This window comes from Pieris rapae, chromosome 2 (assembly GCF_905147795.1).
Source record: "Pieris rapae chromosome 2, ilPieRapa1.1, whole genome shotgun sequence".
NCBI classification, from domain to species: domain Eukaryota; kingdom Metazoa; phylum Arthropoda; class Insecta; order Lepidoptera; family Pieridae; genus Pieris; species Pieris rapae.
In genome coordinates, this window is record NC_059510.1 from 1897321 (window position 1) to 1922147 (window position 24827).

At 31.9% G+C, this 24827-nt stretch overlaps 2 protein-coding genes across 5 annotated transcripts; both read right to left on the bottom strand.

Moving 5' to 3' along the window:
• Positions 1-1062: 1062 nt before the first annotated feature.
• LOC110995167 (SH3 domain-containing kinase-binding protein 1) lies at positions 1063-22406 on the bottom strand. 4 transcript variants are annotated; one of them, XM_022262194.2, is made up of 16 exons: positions 22220-22406; positions 21206-21389; positions 19794-19899; positions 18929-19070; positions 17099-17281; positions 11961-12090; positions 10768-10891; positions 10210-10316; positions 9553-9702; positions 9080-9165; positions 8640-8829; positions 8279-8396; positions 7776-7863; positions 6545-6803; positions 5632-5758; positions 1063-5044 (listed from the first exon to the last, which is right to left on the bottom strand). In XM_022262194.2, the coding sequence occupies exons 1-16, from the start codon at positions 22242-22244 to the stop codon at positions 4892-4894; spliced, it is 2172 nt and encodes a 723-aa protein (XP_022117886.2). In that variant the 5' UTR covers positions 22245-22406; the 3' UTR covers positions 1063-4891. The 4 variants fall into 4 exon arrangements, with proteins under 4 accessions (XP_022117886.2, XP_022117890.2, XP_045487586.1 ...); XM_022262198.2 differs by lacking the exons at positions 21206-21389; positions 22220-22406 and adding an exon at positions 20380-20447; XM_045631630.1 differs by lacking the exons at positions 21206-21389; positions 22220-22406 and adding an exon at positions 20336-20354.
• Positions 22407-23865: 1459 nt separating this feature from the next.
• LOC110995176 (NADH dehydrogenase [ubiquinone] 1 beta subcomplex subunit 2, mitochondrial-like) lies at positions 23866-24730 on the bottom strand. Its single transcript, XM_022262214.2, has 3 exons — positions 24542-24730; positions 24267-24393; positions 23866-24017 (listed from the first exon to the last, which is right to left on the bottom strand). The coding sequence occupies exons 1-3, from the start codon at positions 24634-24636 to the stop codon at positions 23931-23933; spliced, it is 309 nt and encodes a 102-aa protein (XP_022117906.1). The 5' UTR covers positions 24637-24730; the 3' UTR covers positions 23866-23930.
• Positions 24731-24827: the final 97 nt, after the last annotated feature.

Sequence of the window (24827 nt, forward strand, 5' to 3'; positions counted from 1 at the left end):
TTGATTTTTCTGTGCTTGACATGCCGTCGACTTTTTGTGTCTGATGCCGGTTGCCTCACGATGATTTCCTTCACTGTAAGAGCCAGTATTAAACGCCTGCATATGATGGAATGGCTTCGGATCGAAAATACCTGGTGGTTTGGGGCCTTACAAGTATTACGAATGCACTATAGGGGCGAGGGCGGTCTTTAATTTTTTTATTTAGTCAAGAAATCAAAATCAAAAATTTCTTTATTGAGTAGTCTTAAATCTATATTTTAGTACATCGCTTTTAAGTTCGAGAACCTGTCAGGGATGAATGCTCTTTCCTATGTTAATACTTAATCAATTTAACAAAGCAAAACAGTGTAGGTACTTAAATAGGTAATTAATATATTATACATACTTTAAAAACCCAACATCTGCCGATATTAAATCGTAATAACTAAACAAGTAAGGTAGATAAAGATCAAACAGAAAAATCGGTGGATTTGGTGATTACGTCAACAGTAATTATTTACTTTTTTACACATTACTCACAGATTGTCTATGCTTAAAAACGAAATGCATTTTCGAGGATTCCTACAGAAAATTAATACGTTTATGTAGTATTATTTTTGAGAACTTTGTTTACCTTTGCTGATTAAAGGAAGGAAAATAAATTGCAGGAAATATGCTTACGCTAGAAGTTTTGTTTTGGACATTTCTCGATATCCCTGACGAGAAAAAAGGAAAGAGCAATTTCTTCTCCCCACATTTGTTTTTTTATCGATATCTCGATAACGATGATTGATACGTGAAAAATGTATCTTAATTGTAGATCATGCAAAGAGCAACAAAAAAGTATTCTTTGAAAATTTTCGTATCTCAACGGGGAACCAAGTTATGATGAAAAAACTGAATTTAACTCTTTTTCAAGATGGCGGAAATTGCACAAGGTTATTTTGGTCGACAATATTTGAACTTGAGCTTTTCTAGCCGCCCCCACGTAATATCCAAAATTTGGCTTTCTCGGTTCATTTTCTTTTCCAAATGTATAAAATGACTGGAGTATTGATAGAAAGGGAGAAATAAAAAACGATATAATATCATAAATGTAATTATTCAATGAATACAGTACCGTAATAAAAACATCTGGAATGCACGAAGTAAGTACTAAAATATTAAAAAGTCACCTTACACTAGGTTTATCAAATAAACCTGCGAAGCCTATATACATTTGGGATTATCTAATTAATGCAGGACATTGTATTAAAACATTAATTTGGTTAGATCATAGTTACAAAATAAGGACCAGGTTTAACCGTTGGCTAGTACTGGCAGTTGCTATAGGGATAACAGTTTTGAATCTTATTACATAACAGTATGTCATTTTATATGATTTAAGATTCCCGTCCCAGAATTTCTTAACCCTAAGCCAACAGTATTATTTATGCAATGATTTCATCAATGTTTTGTTACGACGTTGTCACGTTAAACTATCGTCTGTAAACCGACTGGTCTTGAATATTCTGGATTGTCACATTCACTTTAAGAATTGTACTTATTATCGTTGTTATATATATATATGTTCAAAATAGCAACTGCAATTATCTGCCAACACTTGACCCATCTGAAATAATGTTTCACTCGTTCCTGTTCATTCTTTAGCTAAAAGACTATAAAGGTATTTGTCTTAATATTTAATAGAAATAAGTGAAACAGTGTTTACAGTAAAATAAATCGATACCTTTAAGATCTGGTAACCATTAGTGTCAAATATATGAGAATATAAAAGGCAGAGGGAAACGGATGGCGTTTCATTTTATTATGATTGGTCCACATCTCTAGCCCAATCACAGAATATAAAAATGTACAAAAAGAATATATTGTTCAGAATAAATAGCTTAGATCATTGATATCGATTTATTAATATATTCAGTTAGCAACTAAACGGAAAGTTAAAGCAAATAGCACAATGTACAGTTTTCAGCTCAGGTACCGTTCTTTGTTTGGACAGTTTGAGAAAAATAACTTTGTACCAATAAAACTACATAAGCTGCGTATATATCGAGCAATGTAACAAGCATGTAGAATTTGCAAAACATAATTTGTACCTACAAAAATATTACTATAATTATGAGCGTTCGCACATTCGGTACGTGCACGTACGAGCGTATACGCATATGAAATTTTGCTATGAAAACTATTATTAATACACTCGCTGCATAATATGTTTACATGTTGTACAATTTCCAAGATAAATAAAAACTAATTGCAAACACGAAAAGTTAAACTGATTAACTTGTTAAAATTTTCAATTGTTAAATTTTTTAACGTTATAAGTTAAGATTCAAAATACACAAGCGCCTCTGTTTCGTATCCATAGCAAAAATATTCAATGAGTATTCATATACGTCAATATATAGATTTTTATTCAATACTTAAACAGCGTGAAATTCGTGCGAATAGAATTGTGCAGTGTCAACAAATTTCATGAATAAATCGACGCCTTGAACTGTCAGACCTGGACATTATTGTATTGACGTATATGATATTAACATATCTGTGAAGTTTAAACGATACATTTGACGAAAGTATCGTTACGCCATACGCCGAGTATGCGAACGCTTGGAACGTTTGTGCACGATTAAAGCCTTAGGAAGTGTCTATATTATTTAGGCAACATTTATCACAATACCTAACATTACAACCTATCGAATTACAAGAACGTAAATAAAATTCATTACTTTACGTGTAATCAAAAATGTAAAATCAATGCAATCCAAGACGATTTCATTCAAATTTCTTTCACAAAATTATTACAATATATTATGCAATTCAGAAGTGATCAAACAAAAATTTGAGCTTCCGATTTAAAATGTAAATATTTTACAAAGAAAATTGGATATGTAGTACAAAGGTACACAGTTTTCTATCTTATACATAATAATCCGGTTATTGGAATTTACAATTTCCTGAACGTATATAAATTGCCTTTAAATCACACTCAATATTCGAAAATTAAAACTATTATGCATATGTATATCATCTTATTAAATTTCCATCTACCTACATTCTCACCTATATCCTATCCCTACTCTCTAGTACTAGAGAATTGTATCTTTCAGATTATTGGAACATCAATATTATATTAAGTTTACAGACGAATTCAGTTACATCACAACCCAAGAAAACTTAGGCCCTGATGGTTATAAGCATTGTCGTCCTTATTACAATGTGATAGGGTACATTTTACATCACTCCGGTACTCAGCTATAATCTAATCTATATATTATATAAACATTTATATTGATTTATTAAGTACGTTCATGTTATCGTTATAATTACGCGTAAGCTTCAAAATAACTTATGTAAGCGATTAAAACTACAACTTAAAATTTAAATATAATTTGAAAATACTTTTATCAAAGTAATATTACTTTTACGTACAGTTCTCGACAGCACGAATGGCACGCTTAATGTACTTAAAATCCAAATAGCACTTGTTAGGACCAAAGGTTTCGTAAAATGTCTAAGGTTCGATTCAAAATACAATATCAATAATTGGCGCTACAGCATTTTGAGGTCTAGGCCTCAGATTTATGTATCTGCTTCAGGATCATTTGTAAATCTAATAGTTAAGTCGATCAGGCTGTGCCTGACGCCGTCGAATTTTTGGGTGTAAGCCGGTGTTTTAACAATGTTTTATATCACCGTTCGAGCGAATGTTCAACATAGATAGAAAGATTGGTACAGTCGGGAGTGGAACCTACGACCTCAAGGATGAGAGTCGCACGCTGAAGCCACTAAGTCAACACTACTCATATTCAAATTTAAACTTAATTATATATTAAAAATTGTACTGAAAAATTACAGTTTTGACGACGTGAAACGGCATACGTATTGGTCATAATTTTGTTTTTCAAAAATTGATATCTTTTCATTCACCGAACGCAAGACGCCTTCTTATATTATATCTCTTCTTCTTATATCTCATTATGAACTAGTTTTAATAAAAATGATGATGAATTTTGTATGTTTAAAACTAATATTTGGATTCGATATAAATAAGTTAAACTATTGAAAATAGTAAAAAAGTATTTATTACATAACAGATTTGTCTTAAATTGACGTCAAAATTTACTATTAGACTGCGCCACTTGTTACAATTTTTTTATACCAATTGATTGAACAAAATCTGATAAATGCTAATCACATTAAACTTTAGTACCAAAAATTCTCGGTTATTTTATTTTATTTTGTATATATTTGTCTTATCTTGTATATGTTTTTAATTGCATTTTTTTAATTCAAATTTTTTGCAAAACTTATTTTACATATAATGACATACATATTAGATAGAAGATTTTATAAAATTATCAGTAAATTTCGTAATATATATGATGTTGTAGACTTAATAAATAAAATAAAATACACTTTACGATGGCTAGTTTATTCGACGTCATGGTATGAACAAGCAAGTTCGGTTGTAGATTCTCTATAAGAGCTCATGAAAGACTCCATGGACCGAAGTATTCGTATTCGTCGCTATGGTTACCATTTTTATATTGAAGAAATCATGATATTTAATTTGCGTTTTATAACACTGTTAAAACACCGTTGACAATTGACGAAAAGAATTACAAAGATCAGTCAGAGCACAAGAGAGCGAAAAAAATTATAAAAAAATATTTTCCGATATCGAACTTCAGACATTCAATCACTATTATATTAAAATCTTTTTATAATTGATATTGTTCGTCCATCTGTAATATTAAATGCATTTTCCCAAATAAACTAAACGGTGGTAAATTTCATTTCGTTGACTTTGGACTAGACTCAAAATGCAATTAACAAATTTGTGCTATAAAATATTGGCGAATGAAAAACGGCCTTTCTCCGTTGAAATAAAGTGCAAATTAAAACTACACTAGACCTGGGTGACGCACTGCGCCAACTTCTCCATTTCAGTCTGAAGCGTTTGTCTCTTCTCCGTTTCAAGAGTTAGCTTGTTTGTGAGCTCCTCAATGGCTGCCGTGAATTTGGCGTTTTGTACTTCTATTAGCTTCTCTAGGTTCGATATCTGGAAGACACCGGTTCTATCAATATCCAATATAATAAATCTTTGAGATATTACAATTTTTTTTTGTTTATTGATATAAAACATTGTACATACACATCAATTACATTAGAACAAAATACATAATTCCAAACAAGAAAGAAAAAACTTGTAAGTATACACACACATGTACATGCGTTAGAAATTAAAATACTTTGCCGTAACAAGTTAAAAACTTTAAAAAATATATATTTTACGTTTGTATAAAAACGACAATGACTATAGAAAAAATGTTAATACATTGAAACTTTTTAAGTTTATTTAAGTATCACAAAAAACTTAAATGTAACTTCAGAGTGTCGTGTTTTGTGACGCACTCATCGTAAAAATTTACCCTGATAATTTTTTCGTAAAGTACAAAAAAAAAATAAACCAGCAAATACAAAATAGAAAACAACAAAAATAAACATAAATAATTTATTTATAGATGATAAATATCTTCATTGTCAATGGTAATGGGCTGATCGTGTGCGGACAAAATCCCACCATTGAATTGCATTTTTTTTAAATTTAATACAAATAAACTAATCAATAGAAGTAAAATATCGTACCCTGCTATTTAGTTGAGCGATCAACGCATCGTTGCCTTCATGATCCTGTGTTCGTGTGTGTCTTCTTTCCAAAGTGCTAGTCCGCTCCGCGTTGGGACTGATGCCGCTCGAACTCAGTATACTAGAACTGAGAAAAGGCAACATTGATCTCATAATTCTAATATTTTTTTATGTATAGCACGTTGATATTAATGCACACAGTCCGCTCCCCACGATCGTACTTAACACACGTGTGTATTTTGTGTCAGTTATTCAAGTAAACTTTTGCATTATTGAACACTGTCTTTATTTATCAGTTTACATATATATCCCCCAAAAATTATTTAATTAACAGTCGACGAATTTTATGAGTAAAGCTTATTGTTTTTCTATAAATATAAGATTTTTGTTATGACACTCATTACTTTACGTACGATTATTAATGCACAATGAAGAATTTATTTTCTAACTTGGTTTGAAAGACATTTAATGGTGACATTTATCTTACAAATTATTAACTAAACGAAAAATTATACCTATGAAATACTTTTCCATTCATTCACAATCAATTCTTACGCATCTCAATCATCACTACATCTCTCCATTAGACCTATAAGTGCGAGCGAGACAGACAGATTTACGACGAAGAAGAAGCCTCAGTTCATGCGTCGAATTTAGGGTATAATCACAACTTTTTTTGTAATGTTTATAAAAGCTAATAAAAAGATCTTCATAGATTAAAAAAAAACATTTCATATTATTACTTTATGGCAAGCAATAAAGTTTAAAGCTTTGCCTTAAAAAAAAGCATCCAGTCTAGCAGATATGATATATTAATGAAATCTTAGAATTTTTTTTTTTTCAAAAACCTTAGAAATCTTTCTATTTAATAATTTAAGGCTTGCTTTATAAGTCCAAATAAAACACAACTTACCTAAAACTAATCCCTTTCTCTTCAACTTCATTGAAAACGCTGGAAAACCTGCTGATCGTCTCCAATCTCTCCGTTTTCAACTCCGACTTTTCCCTCAACTCCACTTTGTCCGACTTATCTAAGGACTTGTCAGACCTATCGAGCGATCCATCCAGAGATTTATCGACCGATTTGTCCAGGTCCAACCTTGCGGAGGCCAAGGGCGGAGATGGCGTTGGAGGTTTCTTGATGTCATCAAGCATCGTAGTTAATGTTCGTCCTAAAAGTTTTAATTGTGTACAATATAAAATAGTTTTAAAGAAAAACACTTTTTTACGGATTATAGTTATGTATTATATAATAATATTTAGAAATTAGATAATACATAACTATAATCCGTAAAAAAGTGTTTTTCTTTGAATGTGTAAAAGTTATGTTAATAAAAGACAATACTATAAAATAGTTTTGTACAGTTTACGTACAACGAACCTATTGAAAGTCTAAGTGCGGAAATAGAATCCACATACCGATATACCGATAACCGATAGTTTTCTACAGAGACTAACTAATTCACTATTATTTTGTTGCTGACTTGATCCTTAAATGATACACAAAACTAAAATTTTGATCTCAATAAAAAATCTCTTTGGAGATAAAATAATAATACTTAATTTCTCCCATACAACATTTGCAACAAACAATAATATTACGGTTAAGAATCTGTGAAGGGATGTTTTATTCAAAAATAATATAATACATGAATAGCGTATGTATTCGGATGGCGATGTATATAATGCTCTCTTTTCTTCAGAATTCAATTTGTTTTAGAACATTGACGTCAACCTTAAATTTTATAAATAAATATATAATAATAATATATAATATAGACTCTTTTTATAAATAGTAATTTAAACCGTTAACATAGCAAATAAACCTCTCAATAACGTTATTAAAAAAAACTTTAACTCTCCTAATATTTATTATATTACAGTTTAGTTGTCATAATTCCTCTAAAATTGAGCAATACAACAAAATGACTTCAATACAAACTATTGGTTTCTGATATAAAAGCATTCAACCAAACAAAACCTATTGGACCGCATTCGAACGAACCAATTCGATGGTCCTTCAAGTGCCGATTAAAAGACAGGCAACACACTCGCGATTCTTTAGTATTGAGTGTCCATGGGCGGCGGTATTACACAACATCAGGTTCCTGATCTTCCCCCTTCTAAAACAAACAGACACATACCAGCTGCGGTGGGTGACGTTAAAGGGGGCGGCTTTGTTGTCGGCAGATCTGGTGGCGGACTTTCCTTCTTATCCGTGGTTCTGATTTTCTGTAAGAAATTTATTATATCCCTTATCATTATAATTAATTCTATTAGATCTTAGTATGTAACGCGCTACTATACTAATATTATTAGAGTTTTATTCATAAATTCATACAAACATGGGTTAGTAACATACATAATATGAGTATTCGTTAGTATAAGTTGTAAACAATTAAGTAATCAAGGGATCAAGAATCTCCAAAAATGCGTGAGGAAACACTTGAAGCTAGTTAATTTCCTCACGATGTATTCTCTCACTGTTCGAGGGAATGTTAAAAGCGCACAAAGACAAATTCTATTAGTACACAACTGGGAATCGAACCTCAAGAATGTCAGTCGCACGTGGAACCACTACGCCAACACTAGTTTATTTAGCATTTAACCTACCCAAAATCTTCAAAGTTATTTATTTAATACTTACTTCGAAACTACACTCAGAACTCTCCATGACAGATATTCGACTGCTAATAGACGATGTGCTCTTTGACATCTCCATGGAGTGTGACGATCTCTTTTCTTCTACACCACAGTCAACAATTCTATACATATATCAAGATACAATTTATTGCTGCCACATATTTTCACAGACAAATATGGGATTTTAATAAATTACGAAATTGTGACAATTGACACCAGATTGCAATGACATGACAAATTATTAATTCATAATATTCATTTTTTTTAAACATCATATGAACACTGAGATTTTTTTAAATATTTTTTTTATCTTTTCACAACCACCAACCAAATATAACTCTAGGTATAATAAACGCATTTCTCACCTATCTGTGCTAGTATGCTGTTTTCTATCCCCTAATCCACCTTTTTTAGCTTGGTTCAATTTCAATTCCGCCATCCAAGGCGCTCTATGTTTCTCCCACTCACGCGCACGCGGCTTTATTTCCGAAGATATATCTAACGATTTATCCGACGATCTATCTGAAGATTTGTCCAAGGTCTTGTCTGGAGAAGCTAAAAAAACATTATTTTAAACTAATTCGTTTGTTAATCCACGAAATGCATTATTCAACTAATTAAGGTTTATATTCTGTAATTGAGGCGTTTATGAAGTTCAGATAAGCTTTGTTTCCAAAAGGCAAACATCGGCTTGAAAGTTGAAACATCTGGCGAAATTCACATGTCTCTTTTTATCACAGCATTAAGGCAATTTGATAGAAAGAGACGAATAGTATTTTGTTTACAGGGCAAATATAATAATAACCTTCGTGTCCGTTAGTCAAACCAAGTGAGACTGGCGAATCATCTCTCATTATTTGGCTGGGTGGCCTGCGTCGCGGTGCTTTCACTCTGTAATTTTAAAAAAATAAATATGAATAATTATTAATTCTAATAAAATATATAAAAAGCCTTAGATTTTCGTTTCGTGATTGTTTAATTGTTTTAAGTAACACATAATTTTTAACTTCACTAGAAAAACATAAATTAAATAGACAGAAAAATTCGTACACCCGAGTTCGAACGACAACATTCGCACCTAGTGAACACAAAATCATATTCAAAATCTATTATAACGACATCGAAGGACTATTCATTGGTCGTAAAAACAAAATAGAATTCAGCCCTTTGATTTTAATCAATAGGGTATGTTGTTCTAAGCGATATCGTAAACAATTTTGACTGTATAACCAAAAAAATCACTTTCAACAAAATATCTTCGCCTTGCTATGAAATTACCTGCTAGCTCTCGGGTCGTTGAGTATGGAATTCCTCTCAACATGATCAAATGTGCTAGTATTAGCAACTTTACTTGACGACACACCATCTGTTTTATCCCCTTCCACGCTGCTGTTGCTACTATTGGATATAGAAGTTGAAGTTTTTTCGCTGAAATTATTAAGAAGTCATATATTATAGCGGACATAATGCACCCATGTTAAATACAACATTTTCAAACTACCAAAACTAAAAAAAACAGAATCTTCTGCATACAATAGATTTCATCAAACGGACCAGACGTATAGGAGTTTAATTACAAGTACAAGCACAGAAGATTTGTATATAAAGATATATACAATAATTCTATATACCTAACTTCCTTACTAACTATACTTTAAGCATAAGCATAAGTTTTTTGTGACAAAAAAAACTTATTTGAATGTTTTTTGCGGTTTTCAAGGTAAATTTTTTTAAATTTATTAATACGAATTGCAAAGCGATCCATCTTGAAAAATAACCAATTTAAAAAAAATGATTTGTGTTCATACCCCACTATAGGCATGTTTAATCCGAATTTGAACAAATTCTTTTTTGCTGTCCGCTTCATTAGTTAGCTCATTATTTAAACAAAACAATATTAATTGTTTAAATAAATACACTGAAAAAAATCCTCACCTCTTGTCCGAAGAAGACAACATTTTGTTCTTAAGTCCACTAAACAGTCCTGTTACAGCAGACGTTGGGGTCGGGCTTTTCTTCACCGGTACTGGCGGTTTCTTTACCTGAAAGTATACAGTACATAAGAACTAACAAGTAATTAAATAGTTATACAAATTTATATTGTCTCCTGTTTTATATACTATAACATTATTACATTGCAAATACTCAATATCCTATTAAGAGCGCCGAATAGAAGATGGACACTAGAAATCACGAAATGGACTGGACCTTATGGAAAGAGATCACAACAAAAGAAAAGACGGACAGATGACATTATAGAACTAGCAGGGAGAAACTGGATGAATATTGCTCAAGACGGAGAGAATTGGAGAAATATGGAGGAAGCTTTTACCCTCAAAGGGGCCATACAATTAACAACAAAAATTGACTTAAATTTTGGTTTTAAACTTATACCAACTTAACTAATGCTAATAGTAAGGTATAAACTAAACAATTGTTGTATGGATTAATGAAGCTTTAGTAATAATAATAATAATTAAAAGTAATGAATACCTGTCCCTCCGGACCGTCGGTGACAGATTCACTATGTATTATCTTCTCCGAGTCGCTTTTGCTTGTGTGCGTGACTGTACTTTGTGTGCTGCTCTCTTTACTGACCGTATTTTCTTTGTGCATGCTGGAAAATATATTTTTTTATAAGTAATCATATGAACTGAATCACAATCGAAATAATTTTATTTATTTATTGTAGAGCAAAAATTAGTTTTATTTACTACTTAGGTTTTTATTCCGGTAAAGCGAACAATCTCTATGGGGTAGCATAGCAAAAATTTACTTATGTTGGTATATAGCTACAAAAAAGGTAAGCTAAATTAAAAAAGAACAAATAATGGCCGTATTTCTCTGTGTCAGCTAGAAAATTAATGAAAACTTATTAAATATTTGAGGAACGAAATACACACGAACATTTTATATTTATAGAACATTATATATTGTATCTATGAGTCAGATACTTTTCTGTATGCATTGATTTTTTGTTTAAGAGATCAGCCTACTGATAAAGTCAGTCTTTTAATTCGTCAACGAGCAACTCAAAAAGACAAATGTCTCTTGAGATTCAAACAGTCCACAAATATCACTATACACTAGAACAACCTTTAAACACAACCAAATTTTGAATTCAATTACTACCACTAAAATATATTTATATATCTCTAATTACATAACTCACTTTCAAGTTCTAGCTGACAGAATAACTATAAGATATTAAATCACGTTATATGCATTAAATGAAATCATTAACGCAAATGATGTCATTAAAAAATATGGTCAGTGAATCATTACAACAATAATGATACTATGATAATCATTAGATAAAATATTAAGTCTTAAATAAGCTTATCTATGTTTTCCGACTAAAAGCATTTTAGTAAAGGTTCTTAAAATCTTAACTATTTATAGATACCATCAATTGGATGTTTTTGTTTTCCTACAAATAAGTTCTCAAAAGAGAGTGAGACTACCTGAGCTACAATCTAGTTCATCATCATCATGTCTATCGCTTTTCAACAATTGTAATGTCACCCACGACAAAGCCAAAAAGTTAAGTTAATATATATTAAACGAATCTTTTGTGTTTGTATGTTGTTTTTATTTATTATTTTTCAACCGACTGCGACCCCAAAACAAAAAGCAATTGCCAATCTTATTAGCCTCACCGTTACTTAGAAATAAATGTTTCTTACCTTAGCTTAGTTGTGGTGAGTTCTTTGACTGACGATATTTTCTCCGAGTATTTATTGAGCACTGGGTATATTGAATTGGAGCCCTTCGACGGCGGCCGGTCCGGCTTCTTCTCCTCGACATCTTGTGCAACTGTTAATAAAGTTTAGTGTTAACTGTAATAAAACTCAAATCTAGTTCGGAATCTGTTACCATCTACATTTTCCTGAAGACAGAGTCTCCTGAGTCAGAGACCATGGATCTCCACTTGCTACGCTCCTGGCATATCTCCTACCTACTTTAAGAGATCATTTAATTTCACCATGTTTTTAATGACGGTATATAGTCAATTATTAATTAAAGATATAATTTAAACTAACTGTTCTTTTCTGTCTTTATATATTTATGCTGTTTTAATGATACATTTGTACTAATTTAATTATTCACTTAGTTTTTTTTATAAATCAGTGTAATCGTTTAATCTGATATAGCTAATAGATTTGTACAACGATTAAGTCAAATATAATTAAATAATCGTTAATAATTATTCATTAAGGTACAAGAAGAACATACAATTTCCATTATAGTCAGTGTTTTAATTTTGGGTGAGCATAATTAATAAATGAGCACGAAATATTTTTATAACCTAATTACACGAAACCCATACACACTTGTTTGCCTATAAACAAACGTCGAAATACTTTTTAGTATGAATAATTATCCAGTTGCGTGGCAATTACTTTTTTTATATTAAGGCAAATGAGCCTACGGAACATCTGTAACAGCAAGTACCGCAGCTCATAGATACCCAATTTCACTTTTCTCTTCTGGTATCTGCTGTTCAGGTCTTGGCCTCACATTTCTGCATATGTTTGATCATATCTTTAGCGAGCAAGCCTTTTACGTATGCCTGACATATCATGTAACATTTTGATGCCTAAGGCGCATCGAATACCTCACAATTACTCAAAGTCAAAGTCAAAAATAATTTATTCATATAGGTAACATAATGTACACTTATGAACGTCAAAAAAAGAAAATAAATATAAAGTGATTCTAATTTTACATTTACTTAATGCTACTATAAAGAATACCAATCTAACACAAAGCATCTTAGCTAGCTAGGTAACAGTTAGGAGGCTCGCGTTGCATGGACCATCCAAAAACAAGACCTAATCTACTAACAAAATTTTCTCAGTTTGTAAATATTCCTTAAAATATTTCACGTGAATCACTATTCGCAATGGCATAATCGAAAATAACCTTGGCAAAGTATATTTTCCTGCGCGTAGGCAACAAATAAAGAAAAGTTTTAAATAAAAATAAATGTATATATGAAGCTGCTTACAAAATTAATGAATAATTAATGTTATAATCAATTAGTTGGAGCTGATAAGACGCATCTTAAACAGTGATCGGGGCACGTCCTATATTATGTAAATTAATTCAATGATTGCATAACTTTGTAACATTTTATTTGGAAGGTCTTTAAGTGGCCTTTGCGAAACTCTAACACCACAATATCCTCGAGCCAATTATAGCATTTCTAATTACAAAAAAAAAATAAGTATTGGCCAAGTAGCCTCAACGTGAGACTCTCATCCTTGAGAACGTAGGTTCGATCCCCAGACTGTGCACCACTGGACTTTTTTCTATGAGCGCATTTAACATTCGCTTGAAAGTTGAAGAAAAACATCGTGAGTATAACCATTATGCTTTAGACCCAAAAAGTCGACGAGTTCCGTCTGTCACAGGGGGCTGCCTATTAGATTAATAAATGCTCTTGAAATAGATACAGAAATCTGAGGCCCAGGCCTTCAAAGATTTACGCGCCTCTGATTTATTTTATATAAAAAAAATATAGGATTTAACTATCGTTTGATTATTGGTGAGTGTCATTATGTTAAGTAAATAAATTTTAAATAACTTATTTAGCAAACTCACTTAAACTCAGCAAATAGAGCAATGAAAGTTAAAAGTTACCTGATAAAAATATTAACATAAACAAAAATTTTGAATTCATTAATTCTGTATGGGAATATAGATTTTAAGTCGCAGTTTCCAAAATGTAATTTTACAACGACAGCGCACGAATACTATAAAATAGATAACCGGACCTGTTTTGATTCGATGCTAATAATTAAAACAAACGATTGTTTTCTTACACCATACTTAAGTTAACTTTTCCAAAGACTAAAAAAAATTGTATTGAGAAGAACATATATTTAATATTATATTTTAAATAAAACAATATATTACATATTTTAATCCGGCATTAACAAATCTCTATTGTATCAGAAAATTATATTACGAGATAAACAATTGAAAGTTTAACATATAACAAAAAACAATCAAAAACCAATCAACGCGATTTCAGCCCTAAATTTCCTTAGTTAAGGCGCAAAATCCAACACGAAGATCAACAAAACATAACTCACTGGCAATGCCCATATTGAGACCACTACACAACACAAACGTGCTCGCTACTCGAGTGCCCGTCACGATGAGGTAATGCAATCACGACAGCCGTAACCTTCACAACAAATGTCAATAGTGGGCGACAAGTAAACATTCACTTAGAATCGGGACTTTGACCCAAAACTCAGGACTTTAGTGAGATTTTCTTGATATCGTTGGCTTCAAGTCGCCAGCGACTACTACCGGTAACGTTATGTAAATAGTGATAACTAAGTGAGATTTACTAGATTTATTTCGACAGTTTTACAGTCGTGAGTGCCTACTCTACTACTGTAATTAGAATTGCCTCCTCTTCTCATATCATACATGTTTATTGCAGTTCAGTGGAAACTTTCGAGTCTTTCGATCTTTCAACGGCATCACGATTATAACATTTGCAAATGCCATCCTCCCAGAACAATTATTTTTATGTAGAAACTCTTTTAATGTTTTCTAAAATCAAACCGGAATCCTTACGTTTAAAGCCCTATATCAGCACGAATTACTGTATCAGTGTGGATTACGATGCGCATAATATTAAAAAATAATACTAAAATGGATTACTTGGCTTGCGATAAAATAAATCGTGTAAATTTCAAATCAGGTTTTATATAAATTTTCGTCATAAAATTAAATCCAAATTGTCAAAAATTGGCCATGCTTGGATTATTTTTCTATCGAGCGAAGTTATTTAAATCGTGAATCGATCTCTCAAAATGGATACATAAACTACTCAACTTCACCATATATTTTTTCCATTTGCCCTACTTTAAGAAACGATGACAAAAATGGAAAGAAACAATATACTTTTTTGGAGTTAAGCCCAGGGGACGGTGAAATTTCCCGAGTATATCATTATTATACATTAATTGCAAATGTTATTCGCCAGCCATATGCGGTATAGGATCTACAATAATCTTAAAATTATATGCTAAAATTTATTATCAGATGTGGTTTTAATGATGAAAGATGATATTTGTTCGTCGCTTGGATGTGCGCTGTACTTTTATATCAGACCCATTCAATTGCCTTCTCTAAATACAGTCTATACATTAGTATGTAAAATCAATAATATTTACTTCTAAGCGATATCTCAAGATATAATAATTTACACAGGGCTCGACGTTTATCGGCTTGTTTAACAAAACAAATGTTATACGAACACGCGTAAAGTACACAATTACTGTAAGGAAACTGTTCAGTAATTACGAGCTATTTGTCATCATTAAAAGTAAGTGAAAACTAAAGAATAAATAACTTTTATATAACTATATTTTTCAAGCAGGCATACAGCCACGCATATTTTTGAGTTTCGAATAAGGTCGTATTGATTTGACTATTGAATCGACAACAGTTTTGCTTCGAAGACTACTGTATGAAAAACCAACGAATTGATTTTCCATACGTATGACAACTCCTATTTCACAACAGATCATCGCTTAATTATTCCATACTCCAAAAATAGTTCGATGTATCTTCAAGTATTCCATATCAAAAAAATTTTTACAGAAAGATCATACGTCCGCTTGGTTGAAAACAGCCTCTCCATCCATACAAAATGTTTGTAAAGCTTTTCGATTTTACATATCACGTGCAACTGTCCAATTTCCTAATAAGTACGTGATCTTTAACAAATAATAAAGGTCTATTTACTATCATGACGTCACCCTACAATCCGCTAAGTGACGTCAAAACCTATTGATGCGAAACGATTTTCATTTTAGAAATCAACAGTCGTTTTTTGTTTCACTATTTCTCAGTCAATGGCTTCTTCATATTTCAGTTTTGTCAATAAAGTTTAAAAATATTTTTTTGATTTATAATAAATTAAGATATAGTAGGCCCCGAAATATGCCTGATGTTTCCATGTATAAGGTTATCATTTTTTAATAATAAAAAAAACAATCCAGAAAACAACTTTATCGTCCTTTGAATCGTTATTCTGGTACAGAATAGACATAATACTCGTCACGCATAAAATTCACACGAAAAGGGTTTTTATTCTGTCCTTACAGTTTCATATAACAAATGGCCCATTCAATGGGTGCACTGTACTGATATTTGTATTATTTACGAATGCTTTATGTATATTTTTGTATTTAACAATATGCATGGGATCTTTTGTGTAACACATAAATACAGATTAAAATAGCAAATATAAAAGAGAGTCCGGATTTTAACTATGTTTTTGCTTAGGTATATAACAACTTACAAAGCCATCAGATTACCGTATAATCTTATTAATTGTAATTATATTAAATTCTATCTAGTTATAAAAACTTTGTCGTTAACGTGATGGGATATTCTTAAAATTATTGCTAGATCTTAGATCCTTTTATTTAATATATCCAGAGAAAACATGGCAGAAGAACGTAAGAGAGTAATACAGCGAGAGTATTACTCTCATACGGTCTCCTGAAGTTTTCTCCCTTTTATTTCTGTCAAAATCTGATAACGACATCGAAGGGACTACATACTCACATTTGATCGCAAAACTGATAGTCGTAGCACCTTATGACGTTGTAATTAAAAACCTTATACAATAGAATTCAGCCTAAGATTTTGGACAATATAACCGGTGTGTTGTTGATGTCGTCATAATTTTTTTGATTTTGACTGCTTTATACGGTTTTTTATATTTACATAAATTAAATACTAGTTCTCTTAAAAAATCCTAACCATGTAAAAGAACATGCTTACTCACCAGCAGGCAATAGTTGCACAAAGTTATCAGGGAACAGTCCAACGCGGCCATTAACTTCGCCACGCCACCAGCCGCGATCCGGCGCGTCCTTTGACACGATCGTGACGATATCACCGTCCGCTAACGTCAACTCGTCTTCATTCACGGCAGTGTACGGAAATAGTACTCGGCATTGTTCTTTTACTGTATAAAAAACATTGTATCTTATGTATTGTATACAGAAGTAGGTGATCAGCCAGATGCAGGTCTAAGACATGCCGGTTTCATCATCATTTCCATATCACAGGTTCTTACCTAGTTTGGAAATCAGTCTCCCAATACTGTCACTGTATTTTTTATTATTATTGTTAATGTTTAAGGGAGAAAAATAAATAAATTATTATTATTAATTATTAAATTATTATCACCACCGTACGAAGAAGTGTTAAATATGCAGATAAAATCCAAAGTAAAATAATAATTACATTATACAACAGATTTCATTACCAATACAAACACATGGTTTTAATCAAAAAAGATTTCTATTTAAATTCAAAAATTACGGCCAAATACGAACCGTGCGTCTATCATAATATTTCAGAAATTTATTTTCTCTGTACATATAGTTCAGTCATTGAGAAGCGATTACTACATTTGGTGGATGATTTTTGGAGCAAAGAGAAATTTTTAATTTTCCAACACCAATATTGTTTAACACGTAGATAAAAGTTACCAAACAACAATATCTCTTTCTGTTCCTATGGATTTAAGCAAGACAGCGCTATATCTATTATACTTGGCTTTGTGGCTGCTGACTGAGAGTTGGCTACAATTTTTTTTACTTCCTTACATCATTTCTTTTTAAACGTTAAATTAATTATAAACATATATGTAGTTTTAATTTATATTTGCAAATTAACTACCGGCAGCTTATTATCATTTAAAGGTAACCTATCGCCTAACCTATATTAGCCCTTCTCAAGTTTAGGGTATTAAATAAAACAAAACTCACTAGTAACACTTTCAATATGAAATCATTAGCTTAAATAAGTATTTATTGAAAGTGTTACTATATTCAACAATGTTTGTAAAATACCTACATATTTTTAATATTAAACGTGACGAAATCGAGTTTTAGATTTTAAAGTGGAAGTGAGGCAAGATATATTACGCTGCTATGTAAGTTCATATATTTTCTTTATTACAGTTACGGGTATTATATTCGGGTACGTGGGAGCAAATTTGCGGGGCACGTAGCATTGGCTACACCTGGCTAATCAGGCACAGATTCCTGACCTCTTCACATAAATAAGCGATAATAGCGTTAATCGTCCCGTGACAATGTTCAAAATTTTTAAATTTTGTTTTAACTTTATTTTTATTATTAGGTTAATTAAAATTGTATTAGATTGTTATACGTTGATAGCTATATTAGAATTCTAAGGCTACAATATAATTATTTAACAGTGATAATTGGTATCGCAATCAATAGACACCGGCTGACATGAGTACAATGTTATAATTTATCTGAAATTATCAAACCCATAAACTCTAGCAATAACTCACATTTATAAATGACTCTATTATTTACATTCGGCCTCCATTTACGGAGAACTCAATAATTAAACTAACAAATGATGGTTCATGAGACAATGATTATTCATAAGTTCTTTGAAAACATTACTCTCCTGATAACATTAATACTTTGTTGTTAGTTATCATCAATCATATGATATAGGAGAAATGTGAGACAATTGGAATCAGCAATCGCCATGCACTAAATTGGTCTAGAATTATCTGTGGCTCAATGTTGCCGTAATAGAATGAACAATGGAAAATGACTGAACTTACCAGGTTTGGGCGGAAGGGCGGGCGCGGGTTCGGCGGGGGCTGGTTGTTGGGTAGCGTTGGGAGGGTCAAGCATTACCACGAAGTTCGAGGGGAATACCCCTACGCGACCAGCACGACGGCCCTGCCACCACCCCTCTTCTACCTACAGACAAACAACCACTAAATGTTTAATACTAATAGACAATAATATTTTACAATACATAAGCTGAGATTAAAACATATCACTCAACTTCTTGTATTATTAAGACTATCTATAAATCCCTATTTCCCTTGGCATCACGTGTGAACGGCTGGACCGATTTCGCTAATTCCTTTTTATGTGTTTGTTATTGTCAGAAGGTTCTTAAAAAATTAAGAATATTGCGAACAAAAATTAAATTGTTTAAGAATGAAAAGTAATCTTGATTTTTGTTACGATAGCAAAACTTTATTGAAAAATTATTACATTGCATTACATATTTATATTATGTGTATATTATAATATTTTATTGTGTGTATGTCCCGAAACTGCTGAACATGGCTGAACCGAATTAAATTAATTTTTCGTATGCGTTTGTGTGGCGCCTTGGATGGTGTAGATTCACAAATCCGCCCGGCAAATTGCAATGCAGTCGGTACTTTCAAACTGTTTAATGTCCTAATCGCTTGAAATATCATGCAGGACAACGCTATCGGGTCCGCTAGTAGATAATAAAAATACTTACCTGAGACAAAGCACTATATAGTACCCGGTAACGCCAAAAACAAAGGCGACATTTGTATAGAAATATGAAGTCATTCGCTATCAATAATTTTATATTGCGATAGCGGTTCCAAATACTCTTGCCCATTAATTAATACTCTCTGTAAATTCTACTATACATACCTCTCCAAGTACTTCAAGCACGTCACCAACACAGAGCGGTAACTCGTCAGGGTTGGCAGGCAAATAGCTGAACACGGCACGGCACCGCCCTTGCACAGCGTTAGTCCTGAAAATATGAGCCTTTATAGAAAAATGAATACAACATACGTATTATTACAATATACTTATGTTTCTAGGACTTGTTTCACAATCAGAGAATATGAGTTTATTGACAAAAAAAAATTTTTTTGTTATTGCAGAGTCGAAGAGTATTTCCTGTATTTATTTGAACTAATGTTATTAAAATTGTATGTATGAGAGCAGTGTTAACTGAACCTTAAAGTATATCTATGACTACGGTTCTAATTTTCCGTTACGTATTCGGAACAGGAAGTCGGTTGTAAATTTTTTCACCGCGCACTAAAACAAAAACAGACATACTTAAAACCTACCTATAAAACAGAATCAGAAATGAGAGGCAAGTATCATGATGTCACTAGTTTATCTAAATTGACTATTGAGTATACCGTTTTAATTAAGGTATTAAAATATAACGCACACACCACAAAATGAATCACTTTCATTAATTTATAAATTTAAAACGCACCACACTCACACACACACCGTTTAATAACTCTACTACCGATTTTCGTAAAAATAAAAACACACTGAAGTCTGGTAAAACTTTGACGGGAGTTATCAGTCGTTATCATTAGTGATGACTGATTAGATAGGACAGTGATTAAAAGTCAATGATTAAGAAATTGTAATTATAAAAGAAATTGTTAACTTAAGTAATCCTCATTTGCAGTTAACAATGCTTGGTAGTTTGTAAGTACATATTACATACTTGTATAAACTATACTCTATCCTAATATTATAAAGAGGAAAGATTTGTATGTTTGTAACAAAATTGCTCAAATTTTTCTGCACCTATTTTAAAAATTCTTTCAATTTTTTATTAAGGCTACATTTAATATTATATTTTTACACCTAGGTATAGTTATATTGACTAAAATGACCTATGGATACCAATTTAATTTTAACTTCCTTATATTACTGACCACAAACTATATATTTAAGTATATTTTATTATTTTAAAACATTTAAAATGTAGCATATATAAGTAATAAAATAAATTCATGATTATGTATTTAATGAATAGTATCATAATTAGGTATACTTTCATATTTAGAAGTCAAAGACTTATAGAAGTACAGCTCAACACTTTTTAATAAAAAAAAGCTACATAATTATTTGCTAGTTAACTGCTATTTAATTGCTAATTAATGGCCATAAGAAAATAGTAGTAGGTATTTAGTATGTATGATAAATCATATAGACTTTGCATATAAAACAAAATACCTGTGAACATAAAAGTATATAAGTATAATTTTCTTAACTGTAGATAGTAGAGTAAGTAAAAAAAATACCTATTAGTTGCATGTTCTTGTAGTACGGTAACAAAATTATCAGGGAACATGCCCCTCCTGCCTCTAAGTTCACCACGCCACCAGCCACCAGGCAACCGCTCTATATCCTTCAAGACATCACCTGGTCTTATGGTCAGCTCGTCTGCTTCAGATGCATCATATGTATAGTTCACCACACAGGATACTACAACAGAAATACCAAATTATTATGTAGTCATTATTTATAAAAATAATGTTTTCTTTGGAAACATACAATTTTACAGGAATTTGTTGTATGCTACATTTGCTAAGAATAATTTTTGTATATAGTAGTTTTTAATAGTTTAAGTTTATTATTTAACAATAATTTTCTTTCAAGCCAAATCATTTTTGTTAAGAATCTTCTGTAGTACTGTATCATGAGTATATCGATATTATGTATCAAAGTCATACATAATATCAATATACATGTAATCAAGTAAGTCATTTTAAATATAATCATATACTTAATTATTTAAAATGACTTGTCTATTCATTCTGCTATAATAATAAGGGGTGAATTATATAAAGCTTTATTATAATATAAATGACAAAATTTTAAAAAGTATGTTTTTTTTTTTCAATTATTAGAATTTTTTTAAATGCAATAGAACTGTACAATGTTAACAACGAGAGTTTAACACAAGTACAGAGGCAAATTAATTTGCATTTGCTTGTATGGATAGCCCTATGTAACCTTATGTGTTTTGTTTATTAGCTTGTACATGACATCACAAATCACAATCCCAGTAATGACTCATAACTTGGCAATACTCAAGGCAAATATGTCAGTGTTTACTGTAAGATACATATCTTAATCAAGATATTTTTTTCTAAACTACTACAGGTGTTTTAAATGGATAAATAAATATCGAAGTGCGAATATTTTGATAAATATGGGAAATACAACGACTGTACTACCTCAGCCGGAACAGTGTCGCAAGAACAGTTATTCATACACAAACAACATAAGCTTACAAGTTAGTCATTACTCACCTTTTTGACTTGAATTTGTCTCCATTTCTTAATTAAACAGATACATCACAATGTCACAACATTTTCACTAACATCAAAATAGTACAATTACAATGAATTCCTCGACGAACATAAAACAATAATAATTATTCAGATTGTGATAAGTTTCGACAAAATGTTCGCGATCGCGATTCGACGTCAAATAAAATGTTATTTGACAAAATGGCAGAATGACAACCATTTGTCACAGATGTCAAACAAAGATGGTTAATGGTATAGGATATGATATAATCGAATACTTGTCATGTCTGCTTTTAAAATCCTATTTATATCTACGTTGAAATTTTAATTTAAATTAAAGTAGTGTAGAAAAAGGATAATATTGCATTGATTGAGAATTAATGTCTCTTTAACAAGCTAAACTTTGTTCGTGTCTCATACAAAAATACAAACACTACCTCAAACACTACCACATTTATTTCGCAAGACTGCGGTTTCAAAAATTTTGTTGAATTAAATCTATGAGCTACAATTGCGTATCCAGTATAGTAGTAGATTGGAGTGATTGGTTTTTTTCGCTGTTGCCTTTACAGCTCAGTTCGTGCTGTTTTGTTTTCACGCGACTCGAGCAAGGTGGTCTGCTGCGAGACTCGGAGGTCGGAGCTCAGCTTGGGCTGACGCGGATTGTACAATCGCCTTAAAGGCAGGAGTCAGGACGGAAGTTCACTGGAGTGAGCGTAGAGCAAGAATTTTTAATTTGTCGTTAGCTATCGTTATCGGATCCGAAGGGACATGTTGCCTGTCGGGGCCTTTTTTGCACAAAAAAGGCCTTGCGCGTTATTTGCTCTTTTTGAAAGCAAATTTTTTCCGGGGATTGAGCGAAAGCATCGGGTTTGACCCTGGTCAAGAGAACCGCGTCGCTTTATTTATTTGGAAGCCCCATTTCCGAAACTATACGCCTAGCGACGTGTTTACGTTCTAGAGTCTGTCCACGATGACACCTTTATCTTCGGGCTCTCTAGGGATGTCGCCAGTGAACAGCGTGGACATGAGTGGCGCGAGAACCGAGCCTTGTTGGGTCAAAAGGACAATAACGTTCTCTCAATACGATAGGGCATCGAGCAGCTGGATAAGTCGTGTACGATGCGCACGAGTCTTAGTGGCTTGTGAAGAAAGCTGTTCATGTTCTACCAGACATTTATGGGATTTTAATAAATATTTAGAGGTACTTGAATTTGGTCCTGGAAGGAACATTCGGTAGGAGTTGGCATTACTAGACATGAGTTTATTCATAATATATTCTCAGGTAATATAAAGCATAGGTTCATAGAAAGTTGTAAATAATAAAATTGTCTACCAAAAAAATGAGTACTTTTTCATTATTTTGATTTCCAGTTGATTTTTTTTTTTTCATCAATACTAAGTGCTATTTTGATTTATTGTCATTCATTAGTATCCTACAAAACCCAAAATCCATTCTACAGGGCAACAATTTATAGATAATTTTACCATTACAAAATCTCAAGTATGATGGAAGTAATATGTTCTTGTGAAGCCCTACAATAAATAGAATATTGAGTCTAACAGCAACATATTGAGTCCCCAACCACCAGGGATATCATAGCTGGTACAAAAAGTAATAGGCCATTACAAATTAAAAATAAACGGGAACTACAAAATTATATTTTACAGATATTACATAATTAATTTAACTACTCCACATAAGGTTATTTTACTTTTTCAAGGGACCAGCTGAATCATCTGGAATGCCCAATTCCTCATTAGTCCAAGTACTAGGATCAATGTATGGCCATTCACCCTGTAATCAGAACAAACTTTTTTTGACACAGTTATAGTTAAGATACGAGTTAGTTTTAAAGCAATTTCAGTTCCATTAAAGAATGGAAATTAATAAAATAGTCTATTCACTATAATGTAGACCAATAGCAGTTAATAGCACTACCCAGTTGGCTTGACAAGTGAGTTGAGTTTAGCTATACAAAATACTAGAGACAAGTACTATTTTCAGATACTCTGCATCTTATTGAAATAATCAAGAACTACTTACATAGATATGCTCAGGTTCTGTTGCAATATGATATAAAATCCACCACCAGCAAAGTGCTCCGAGACCTTCTGCTAACAAAGTCTCCCTTTTAGATGCCAAAGGTGGTGGTGCTCTGTACGTCCAGGTACTGTAATAAACATTTCCTTAAAATTAATTTTATTGTTGTGTTATCGTAAAAAGTTCCAGAAGAAAAGGGCAACTCAGTCTAAGTTAGATATTTCATTCTTTTTAAAATTTTGTATGTAGCCAATGACATAACGACTTGGAGTACTTACCCATGGCCACCGTTCCTTATTTGTTTAAGATTCGTCGCAGCATTCTTCACGTTTCGTAATAAAACCGCCTGTTTCAGTATAGAGCGACTCAGCATTTTTATTTTCTATTTTTAAGCGAAAATCACATTTAGTTTTAGTAAAAAATACTTGGTGTCAACTCAACTCTATGAGTGACTGTCAATATCAATTATTTTATTTTTATAGAAATGTCATATTTCTGATTTGTCCCAAATCACAAAAAAGTCACAACTCACTATACTGTATGCTATATCCAGTATTGAGTATT